Source organism: Gallinula chloropus, assembly GCF_964237585.1.
Source record: "Gallinula chloropus genome assembly, chromosome: 1".
In the NCBI taxonomy this organism is placed as follows: Eukaryota; Metazoa; Chordata; class Aves; order Gruiformes; family Rallidae; genus Gallinula; species Gallinula chloropus.
The window spans coordinates 73,729,138-73,740,481 of NC_140085.1; the positions used below are offsets into that span (position 1 = coordinate 73,729,138).

At 50.2% G+C, this 11,344-nt stretch overlaps 2 protein-coding genes across 2 annotated transcripts; one reads left to right on the plus strand and one right to left on the minus strand.

The window, feature by feature from the left end:
• The first annotated feature begins 32 nt into the window (after positions 1-32).
• On the plus strand, positions 33-2,887 carry MCAT (malonyl-CoA-acyl carrier protein transacylase). The gene is made up of 4 exons (XM_084263393.1): positions 33-676; positions 954-1,041; positions 1,324-1,541; positions 1,821-2,887. Exons 1-4 carry the CDS (start codon positions 230-232, stop codon positions 2,232-2,234), a joined length of 1,167 nt encoding a protein of 388 aa, XP_084119519.1. The 5' UTR covers positions 33-229; the 3' UTR covers positions 2,235-2,887.
• Positions 2,888-7,177: 4,290 nt separating this feature from the next.
• On the minus strand, positions 7,178-10,904 carry LOC311205111 (uncharacterized protein; the record flags this gene model as incomplete). The annotated part of the gene is made up of 4 exons (XM_084279402.1): positions 7,178-7,729; positions 8,288-8,399; positions 9,438-9,539; positions 10,774-10,904. The coding sequence occupies 4 exons, from the start codon at positions 10,902-10,904 to the stop codon at positions 7,628-7,630; spliced, it is 447 nt and encodes a 148-aa protein (XP_084135528.1). The 3' UTR covers positions 7,178-7,627.
• Between the last annotated feature and the right edge of the window lie 440 nt (positions 10,905-11,344).

The following is an 11,344-nucleotide window of genomic DNA, read 5'->3' on the forward strand; positions in this document are numbered from 1 at the left end:
GCCGGCGGGGCCCGCCCCGAGGAGGGATCTCCGGCGCTGCGCGGGAGGAGCGGCGCGGGGCTGAGTCCGGGGCGGTGAACGTTGTGGCCTGCCAGCCGACCGACTTCCCTCCCTCTCCCCCTTCCCTCCCTCCGGCGCCCGGCGGGGGGGCCGTTGTCGGCGAGGGCCGCCCGGTTCCCGTGGCAACACGGGGCGCGGCGGCGGTGGCGTAGGCGGCCGGGCGGCGGCCATGGGCAGCTGGGCCGCGGCGACATGGCGGCTTGGTGGCTGCAGCGGGCGCGTCGGCCTCCGCGGCGTACCGCGGCGGTGGGGCAGCTCCCTCCCCGGCGGTGGGGACCGGGCAGCGAGCCTGAGCGACCTGCTGCAGAGCTCGGTGGAGGCCGAGGAGCCGGGCGCGGTGGCGGAGGCGAGGCGGGAGCGGCTGTCCCCCCGGGAGGGCACGGTGCTGCTCTTCCCCGGGCAGGGCAGCCAGTTCGTGGGGATGGGCCGCGGGCTGCTGCAGTACCCCGCCGTGCGGGACATGTACCGCCTGGCCGAGAAGGTGCTGGGCTACGACCTGCTCTCCCTCTGCCTGGAGGGGCCGCGGGACGAGCTGGACCGCACCCAGCACTGCCAGCCCGCCGTGTTCGTCGCCTCCCTGGCCGCCGTGGAGAAGCTCAACCACCAGCAGCCTAAAGTGAGGGGCGCTCCGCGGCTGGGGGGGGAAAGGGGGGGTGCGGGAAAGGCCCGGCCGGGCCTCGCCTCGGGTCCCCCTTCCCCCCTGGGCGGCTGCGAGGCGGCTGCCGCACGGCCTCACCCTCCTTAACCCCCCCACACACCCCGCACGGCCTCGGCGCCTGGCGGCCCCCGGGGGAGGAAGTGGGGACGCGGGGCGGGACTGGGCGCCGCGGCCTGTTGGGCGTCCCCCGCGGGCCAGCCGGCTGATGTTTGGCCTCGGCTCTGTCTCCGTGCAGGTGGTGGAGAGCTGCGTGGCGGCGGCGGGGTACAGCGTGGGGGAGTTCGCAGCGTTGGTCTTCGCTGGAGCCCTGGGCTTTGCCGAAGGTGGCCGGGGAATGTGCCGAACCCCTTAGTAGGATGCCCGCCCCCATGCTTTTTTTCCAAAGCATCACCTGTGCCCGCTACTTCCCTCCCGCTCGTCGTTTTCAGAGGATAAATTTTCCTTTCCACTGTTCACTTTGACGCGCGTAACACGGCATTAAAGGCATTGATGTTTCATGAGACTAATCCGGCCGCCCTTTTTTGCGTGCAGATGCAAAGGCGCCTTTTTTCGCGGTGTCTCCTCGGGGGTTTCTATTTACCCGGCGTCTCTGTTTTTCTCCTTAGCGCTGTACGCGGTGAAGGTGCGCGCCGAAGCCATGCAGAGGGCGTCGGAAGCCGTCCCGAGCGGAATGCTCTCGGTTATCGGTCGGCGAGAGGCGAATTACAAATTTGCCTGCTTGGAAGCCCGTAAACACTGCGAATCGCTGGGTATAGAAAACCCTGTGTGTGAGATTTCAAACTATTTGTTTCCAGACAGCAGAGTCATTGCAGGACACTTGCAGGTATTGCTTCAGAGTTACTCTCCCTTTAGTTGAATTTAACATTATGGGGGTGTTTTTTAAAACGTTTGCTTAAGTTAACCTGTACAGCCTTAGTTTGTCCAAGCAAAAGTATGTGATCCATGGGGTTGGGTTCCCCCCACCCAATGTGTGCTCATTTGTTGGGTGGGGAAGGAAATCCCTTTGTCACGGTAAGTCTGGCGAGGTGGTTCTTGTGGGGTGACTGAGTAAAGGCTTGTTGTGCAAGACCCTCACTTCTCTCTCTCTCTCTCTTTTTTACAGGCTTTGGAGTTTTTGCAGAAGAATGCCCAAAAATACTGCTTCATGCGCACAAAACTGCTGCCGGTCAGTGGGGCTTTTCATACCAGGCTCATGGAATCGGCGGTAGAGCCGCTGGCTGAAGTCCTCAAATCGACTGACGTTCAGAAGCCGCTGCTCTGTGTCTACTCCAACGTCGACGGCAAGAAGTACATGCACCCGACGCACATCCGGAAGCTGTTAGTGAGGCAGGTGGTGTCGCCTGTTCTGTGGGAACAGACCATGCATTCTGTGTACGAAAGAAAGCAGGGGACGGAATTCCCGTACACGTACGAAGTGGGGCCGGGGAACCAACTGGGAGCCATTCTCAAAAAATGCAATCTGAAGGCCTGGAAGCAGTATAACCATGTAGATGCTCTGGAAGATGAGGAAGCGTAAGAGACCTCAGAAACCTCTTTGTGAACAATCCAGGCAACTCGTGTTGTTTCTGCCTGATTTGAAAATAACTCTTTTAAGAGGGAGGCTGAAACCCTCACGGCTTCTCACGATGAAAAGAACGCTGTGCACATAATTGCAGTGAACGTTTGCCTTGCCCGTGTGCCTCAGGTGTGGAAGGGGAAAGCAAAGTCTGGCTCTTCCATCTGTTTCGGGACTGCAAAACTGCCAATAAACGCGGCTCTCTAGCCACCCGTTTGGCCTCAATCCTGCAGGCAACTTCCCCTTTCTTCGCTTTTTTTTCTTCTTTTTTTAATGTTTTTGGGGCTTTGGGTTCAAGTTGCAGTCAGTAGCTTTGGCTGCCTGGCGTGAGGGTCTTTGCACGGGTACAGGGGCACAGGACCAGGCTGCTGACTCTGGGTTGCAGAGGGCTCTGTGCTGGGCTCAAGGGCAGAGAGTTCAGAGAAGCCATCCGCTTAGTACGGCTCTCGGCACGTGGGTGATATTGTTGGCTGCCTGGACTGGCAATGGAGGACGTTCATCTGTGTGAAACTCTCTTACTTTGGGTCCGTATTGCCAGGCAGCTGCCAGGTACAGCAGGTGATACTGGGTACGTGATTTTTTAAGGTTAAACTGTAAATAAAGTTCTTCTTGGTATTTTTGATGCTGTGAGGTGCATGATTACCGGCCCGTAGCCCGCACAGGGACTGAAGTGGTGCCACCGTGTTCATTGCGCCAGGTTACCAAAGGGAGAAGAGATGTTTCACCGAATGAAGGAACGTGCCAAAATTCCCAACCTCCCCAGAGGTGCAGGGTTTGAGCCATCCCTGGCTGACCCTCTGAGGCTGCGTAGGCTGAATTGGCCCTTGGGGTGACTTTCCTTGATGGAGCGTAAAGCGGCAGCGCTGGAAACTTTGTAGAAAGATCTTTTGAGGGTCACCTGTGGGCAGGGTGAACCCTGTGGTAACAGTGTGCCAGGGAGGAGGATCTGGATGCTGGTGTTTTGTCTTTTTACCTTTTTGACTGTGTGAGGGGGGGGGTTGTCAGCTTGTGCGTCTTTTGAAAGCTGGAGATGGGCTGGAGAGGAGCAGGTTGTCCTGAGCCCTCCTGGGAAGAGCTTCCCAGTTCCCTTGTTGGCACTGGCTGTGGGTGGATGGGTCCGTGGGCTGGCTGGCTGGCTGGGAGGGAGGGAGGAACACACGCTGCCTCAAGCACCTTCCCTGGTGCCTGTAATGCTGGAGGTGGCACTTGGGTCAGCTTTAGTACCGAGTCCACTAGTATGGGCTCTGCAACCAACCCTTGGCCGATTAAAATAGATTATGGCCGTGTTACGCCGTGGTGCCTGTGAGAGACACGCGGTGCAGGCCGGGTGCAGAGAAAACGGATTCTTGCTTTGTTTGCCCTTGTAAGGGGTACTGAAGGCTTCAGAACGAGGAGGGAACAGCATTTGCTAGGCAGCTGTGTACAGACAAGCAGGGAGAGGTCATACTGTGGGTATTCTAGCGCGCCCAGAAGCTGATGCTGAAACTCTTAATCTCTTCCTTTTTTTTTAATTTTTGGTATTTTAATGGTGTATTCAACAGGTATATAGGGGAAAAAATACTAGGATCTATTACTTAAATGACCGTGTGTGTCTCCAGTAATTTATGATGAAATGCAGACTGAATTCCAATTACAGTATTAATCATTTTGGAATTTCACATTTCTGAAAGGGAATGTGAATTAAAAAACACTGACCTCAATTATAAGTGCTTAGTGGAGTGTATTATTAAACGGTTCTTTTGTGAACTGAAATTGGCAGCTGAGCCTCCCTTTACAGTCCAAGTTCTACTTTTGGCATGTGTAAACATTAACTATTAGTAAAATAGAGAATTTGTCAGCTTAATCACTGGGCTGTTAGAGGCTGCCAGCTAGGGCTGCTGGGATTGCTGTGAAGAAAATCATCTCAGTGACAGCTCCTGTGTTAGAGGTAAGGGGTTAATTACTCAGTGACCAAAGTCATCGTTTGATGGTTAGAACAGCTCAACCAAATCCTGTTCGTATCATTAAAGATTGAATTAGGTGCTGCGTTAGAAGATTCTGACAACGTATTTTAAGCCCAAATGTGATGTTAGAGACTTTGAAAACAGCTTTTATGGTGGTTGGGACTGAGCAAGGCATGTTGGTGGCACTAATCTTGGTTTTAGCATAGTGCTTTATAGTTTCTCAACCTGTGAAAATTATTTAACTTTTTTGTGGAAATTTTGGAGACCCTTTTCCAATTTCTAGTCTTACCTTAAATATATATATATATTTACTTCTTTTTTCATTTCACTTTGTGGCACACTTTGCCTGGAATAAAAGCTGTTTGGGAGAGCTGTGCTAGAAAATACCCAATAAATAAATCTCTGTTTGCAAATGTAAAATATCAGCTAACCTTTGCACCTTCATCAGGTGCTGAGTGCTGGAGGGATGGATGCCTGTACCCTGAGAGCGTCCCGCTCTTGTGGGGCCTGTTCTAATCAGCGGCAAGAAGGAGCCGTTGCCGCCGCGCGGGTGTTTGCTGTTCTGTGCCACGTTTGAGCAAGACGCGTGTTGCTGAGGCTGCTCCCATCTTCAAAACCAAGCGGTATGGTGCTCCTGTGTCGATGTTGCAGTCTGTATCGACTAAAAAAGCGTGATGGAGCTGGCTATACCCCTCTCTGTGCCAGGAGCGCTCGGGGCTCGCTTTCCCGTAGTGCCCTGTAGCGCGACGTCACGCCGGCGTATGGCTGTGAATGAGCGGAAGGGCTGTCTCGTGTTGTAACACTGGGCTGTGGCTGCAGGCGGAGGGCGGCACACAGAGTAACCAAGAGTGCCCGTTCTTAGTACTGTTACCTGTCTTGCTTTTACATGCTTACTCATCTATCCTTTCTACTGCTGGAAGTGTTTAAAGACGTGAAAAGTCGGCGCGGTTCCTTCACCTAGGAACAAGCAGAAACAGGATGTGGAAAAAACAAAACAAAACAAAACAAACAAAAATCAAGTGCCGTAAGCTCTGTCACATGAGGAAGTGTGCAGTGAAAATAATAAATAAATAAATAAATAGATGTGGGTCTCCTGAGTCACAGCACAGAGACTCAACTGCCAAGAGGCTCTTTTCTTTGCCCGTCCCCGCAGGTGTGAGGGGAGCGTGGCCGCTGCTGGCCGCTGCTGCTGTACTCTGGTTTGTGCTAACTCGTGTTGCGGGTGCCGCTCGCTCCGTGTGTCCCTCGGCTGCTGTTTAAAAGCAGCACAGTCCTTGGGACTCTGTTCTTCCCCTGTCTTGTGATCTGGAACGTTACATTATCGATTGCAAGAGCGTGCAAAAGCGGAGTCATCCCACGCAGCTCTCAAGCGGAACAGGCAGGGTGTCAGTCTTCCCATTTATTGTTGCCTCCATGTGCGTAAAGGTCATTTATCTAGAAATAACTGAGATTATTTTGTGGTGTTCAAGGGGTTCAGCCAGGAAGGATCAATTTTTTGACATCTGGTGCTTCTATCACGCTTGCATAGCTTGTTTATCAGACTCTCTTGATGGGAACTTCTGGCCTTCGCTAAGTAGTAACTTGTAACGTATTTTCTCTCATGGAGTTACACAGATTAGTCAAACCGCTGGTGAAACTTTGCCCTGGCTTTGAGTAACATGAGCAGTTCAGCTGGCCGGCCTCTGCTCTGACTGAGACCAAGGTTTAGGGGGGCCTCATTGTGCTTTTCTAGGAGAAACTCGCTTACCTTCCGCTGGGGGTGCAGTTTGAGGACAAAATAAGGTGACGCTAGAACACAGGCGGCTGCTGCTGCTGGAACTTTCAGGGTATGCTGGAGCCATCACCCTCTACGTACCTTCTTTCTGTGCTTTCTTTTTGCTCAGCATTTTGGGTCAATAAAAGGTGTATCAAACTCAGTTAATATCAAACAGTTGAATGAAATGGTCTAGTTGGGCCTCCTTTTTCTTTCCTCCTCCTCCTCCTCCCGCCCCTTGAAGAATCTTTTGAGGACGGTTAGGATTGTGATAGGACTTGGGCACCATCCATGGAAGAAACACTTTATCTGACCTGCTTAAACTTGACTGGGTTTGGCGTTCGTCTCCGCTGAAGGAAGGAGTGGATCAAATCCCACATCTGGCCTAAAGCAAGGCCTCGAACGTGGAGCTCCAGCCTCTCAGCTGAGCGCTTCGATCACTGGGCCATTAAATATTATATTTTCCTGTTTCAAAAGCGCGCTAACCGTAGTAGTCGCCTGACTGGGCAGGGAAGCAGGTATCCCCTCTGCTGAGGGGAATACCCAAACCACAGAGATGCACTTTCGTTTTCTCTCGCTGAGAGAGAGTAGCTGCAAGCAGTGAAAAAACAACAAAGGGCAGGGAGGATGCACCCGACAGCAGACAGTGGCCTGGTACAGGTGGGCTGTGTCATCAGACAGAAGAAACCCACCTGTGTCCTAGGAGCTGCCTGGGGGGTATGCAGGGGTGATGCCTACACCATCTCCACCCCATAACCTGTGACCAAGTTTCCCTTAGTCATCTATTTCCCCCTCAGCATGTGCCTTCCAAAAAAAGGCGTGTGGCATTAAAAAACCAACCCGACCCGCCGACTCCAAATTCAATCAAATCCTTGGGTTTCTCCCTAGGCAACTCCAAGTTTTCCTGCGAAAAGAGGCAGAAGAACGTAACATCTCGCGGTAGATTTCTGAAAAATTCTGGGCAAGCAATAGCTTGGCTTGAGTGGCCCTCAGGAACCAAGCCAAACCAACCAGCTTGCTTGCTAGCTCATCTGAACCACTCTTTTTACAATAAGCTGTCAGTTCATACACTGATTTTGACGACGTAAAAATCAAATCAAGCTTGCCCTGTAGTCTTGGATAACAAAAATGTAAGAGATAAGATACTGCTGATAACGTGATAGCGCAATCTTGGAAAATAAAGTAGATAACACTGCAAAATGTTTGAAGCAACAATTTAATTTTTTAAAAAGTATCACGGTTTTAATCTTCACTATTTTGCTTTTACAGTGTTAAAATTTAAAGGATGTCCAGCATGCCTTCAATCTTCCCCACATCCAGAACCTCTTCAAGAAACTCGTTGTATATGAAATAGAGACTTTATATTGCATTAAAACAAACACACACACACACAAAAAAGACAGACTTTCTAATCGCCTGGAGTCACATTTCAAAACTAGCAAGTCAGGCAGTCATCCAGCAACAACCTCCTTATTTTAAACGTTTTTCTTTTTAAAAAAAGGTAAGGAACAGCAGTGACCCAGCACTAGCCTAGGTTTTTAAATATAAAAGAGATTTTTATCGGTGTGAATTTGAAAAAACAAACCAACTGCCACCACCTGGGTGTTAACGACATTGGTCAGAGTCCAGCAATGACCTCCTGCGGTAATTCTCTTGTGTCAATTCAGCAGCCCGGAATTCGCCGCCCACCAAAAGGCAACAAGCAGCAAGGCTGCAGGCAGCAGCTTCTGGCAGACGCACCTGAAAGGAAGCTTGCAAACCTGCCGGGGGCAGAGGGACGGTCATTAGAAAGAGGAAAGCAGCAAGAAGGTGACTGGAGAAGCTAACGAGAGTCCCTGCGTGTGAGGTGGGTGTGAAGTGGGGGCCAGTACACGTGGGTCGGGGTCTGGCTTTGCCAGTGGCTACTGCAGCTGCTGCTGTGGCAGTCATGTCTAGCCTCTAAATAATCCTCCTCTTCTTGGGGCTGAACACAGGTGAAACGCTGCCAGCAGCGGCCCTGCTGCACTCCCCTAGCATAGAGCCTTGTAAGGGTGGGAGACACCTTCCCTTTGCACAGAGCCCCCAGAGCCGTGTGGGACCTGGGCAGCTGTTTGAGCCTGTTCTCAGATGTTTGGTATATTCTGTCTAGGAATGAGACATTTCAGCCTAAAAAGATAAAATGGGGCAACAGCAGGGGGTGGAAAAAGGTGCCACAAAACTAAGGCGTAAACCCAACCCTAGAGCTGCGTAACGAGCTTCACTCATGGCCCATGGGGGAATTCAGTGTTGCTGTTACCTATTTGGCATCAAAAAGGTGGAAGGAAAGGGAGAGAGCATACCCAGCTTCCATAACCAGTGATCTTCTTTGTCCAGTTATTGTCCAGAACATTTCCAAAGCTTCTAATAACACTTTTAATAATATTCCGTGTCTGGAAAACCCCGACAGCAACCCTAATTAAAAAAAAAGGGGGGAGGGGAGCATGTGAATAGAAAATTTATTCTAAAAAATGGCAGATCAAATACTGAGGTTTAGAAGACTACAAAAAGAAAGCCAAAACTCCAGTATGTTCCTTCCTGAAAGTCTAAGTGTTACATGCATATTTTTCTAAATATTTAGGAAGAAGATCTGGCAACTCAGGAGGGATTTGAAAGCTAAAGCTAATCCGGCTCCAGAATTAATTGATCACACAAGGAGGCATGCAGCAGAGCTCCTGAGCAGCATTCCTGTGCCTTTGTCCTTGGTTCAAACTTCGACCAGCACAACCCAACGAGAGCTGCTGATCTCTAATGCCATGGAACAGTGACACAGGACCGGCGCAGCGTCCTCTGCAGCGTGCACCCAGCTTCACTGGACGTTACAGGGCTGTATGTTACACCCAGGACCACAGATGGAATTGAACTGCTTTCTCTGTGAGCCTGCAATATGCAACCATCCCCTTCCTGACACACGGAGAGGAGAGGTAGAACCGCATGTGAGTACCTGGCGGCGCAGACACAGATGACGCAGCTTGGGTGAGGACGTTACTATGTGTCAGTTGCTCTGCAGTTGACCCTGCCAGCTCAGACCAGTCCAGCCACGTTACTGTTGGTGCACAGGTGGGTTATTTGACGTGCAGTAGCATGTTAGCCCCCCAAGCACCAGGCTTACTAGGCTGCAGACCTCTCATCGCTCGGTTCTGCTTTAAGGTACAGTCTAAGCTAGAAAACTACAGCGGAATTTTGAATACCAAGAAACTCTCTAACCTTTTGCCTGTAAACAGCTGTAGTCTGTGGGAACAGTTCACATTATAAAGCTCTTCCATGTAAAACAAGGTCCAGTATCTTAGGTTTTTTTTGCTTCTGTACAAAGCAGCAGTAGTAGCAATATTTATTTACCTTCACTTTGCGCACAGGAACGTTACTGTTTATCTAACAAATCACTGCTGTTCCTCCATCTAACTTGTCTTTCAAAAGGACGTGAAGGCTGGCAGTGCCAGCAAGGTAACTCACCCACGGGCCAGGCGGAGCAGGGTGTCTTCAAACTTCCTGTGGTACATCCTGTTAAATTCATCCCCGATCAGGGCCAGCTGATGGCCAACCTGGGTAGCCGAGCTGCGAAGGCGTTGGGGATGTGCACGTTACAGAGGAAAACCACCACACCAGCAGTTCCCTACCGAGCCCTGGGCAGGCGTCAGGCACAGCTATTCCCCTGCCAGCTGGGCTGTGCTGGGCACGTAACAGCGACATGGTGAGGCGGGGTTTTTCCCCTGTTATTTACAGTTTCATCGATTCAACATCTTGGGCCCATATTTATAGGCGTATAAAAGTGCTCGGATGGTTTCTTAAAAAGCTGCATCTTTGGTGCTTTTGAAGAAACAAGTTGGGGTTTTTTTAGGTACAAAATTTCTTTACACAAAGCAACGGAATTCTGGGGGTGGAGTGTCTCAAACTCAAAATAGTGGAATAACCTTCCACTTCAGGCATGTCAGAATATTACATATTAACTATGTCCTGACGTTGGCATCCAACAGGTTTACTCCAGTGGTTTCCACGATGCAGTGAGGGGCTCCAGCTAACAGGTGGTGCCAGGGTATGACCCGACCGATACCTGTTAGGGAGGTCCCAAGGTGCACAGATCCTAGAACTACAACATCTGTGGCACACATTAATGACAAAAACTGGTGGCACTTTACTGATGAAACTTTCCAATTAAATTTAGCTTCTTTTAGGCAGGCATCATGTTATTCTTTTTTTTTTCTTCTGGTAGAAAAAAAAAATAATGTGACTATACATTTGTATTTCAACTTGTATTTCTGCTGAGATCTGTTTATGAGATCTGCTGAACAGTAAGTGGGCTTAAGGGCTTAATTCTAGGGATCTGCTTAAAAAAACTTGGGGTTGGCTTGGTCAGTCCAACAAAAAAACCCACACAGAAAGGAATTTTCACAGACGGGGGGAAAGGCAGTCCCTGACTCCTGAACTGGAAAAAATGTACGTAACAGGATTAAGAAAAACCCAAAGCAGCACTATCAGTTTGTTGTGAGAGGCGCCTAGAGAATTATGTAAAAATGGCTTCCTCAGCTGCTCGCTATGACAGGTGGGTTTCTAATGAGGAGCCACATCTGCGCCCCTGTGCAGGACAAAAACTTAACAGACATTTAATGCAGCATAATCTTGCATGGTCGCTGTTAAGCACTACAGGTTATCTACACTTGCATCTATTCCATTTCCAGTAGCATCCACTATGATTACTTGGCTTAGCAAAGACTCTTCTTGAAAGTCTGAGGGTTTGGATTTTGGGGGGGGGGGGAAGGAGAACAGAAGGAGTATTAATGCAGCGTGATACCTGATATTAAACTCCATTTGCTCTGTGGTGTCTGGGATTGTTCGGGCGTTACTGTAGGTTTCCTCTTCTGGTGCTCCATTGGGGTAGCTGGAGAGGACAAAGTGCCTGGGGATTCTCCTCGTCTGGGACATCATATTCTGCAATGAATCGCGAAAGATAAGCCCCGGGCTTCTTTTAACACACACACACACCCCTTTTCGGGTTAGATGGAAATTGTTTAAAGTGCTCTGAGAGTTGCCCTTTTTACTTCTCCAGTCAGAACGCGAGCGTCGCTACGATGACTATTTTGAGAGCAGTCAAAGGAAAGTTTCAGTGACCCGACAGATGCACGGCAATTCAAACGTGCAGCATGTAGATGGCTGCTGCTTCATATTGGTTCAAAACACCCCAGAAATTGGAAAATCTAGATAAATATAGCTACAGCGGCTAAGTATAGTTTCTCACTAGTTTCACTGAGTACAAGATGCTTTCCTGCGCCGTTCACAACGACCTGCCTGGCATTAAATCACTCCAGCAGGTGGAGATCCCCGGGCAGGCAAAGTGCCTAAACCAGACAAATCCAACAGGTTCT

What these genes read in the sequence shown, in the direction of transcription:
- MCAT (XM_084263393.1), top strand. Translation starts at nt 230, where the DNA reads ATGGGCAGCTGGGCCGCGGCGACATGGCGGCTTGGTGGCTGCAGCGGG. An exon ending in AGCCCTGGGCTTTGCCGAAG is followed by an intron (nt 1,042 to 1,323) that starts GTGGCCGGGGAA and finishes TTTTCTCCTTAG; the next exon opens with CGCTGTACGCGGTGAAGGTG. An exon ending in TCATTGCAGGACACTTGCAG is followed by an intron (nt 1,542 to 1,820) that starts GTATTGCTTCAG and finishes TCTTTTTTACAG; the next exon opens with GCTTTGGAGTTTTTGCAGAA.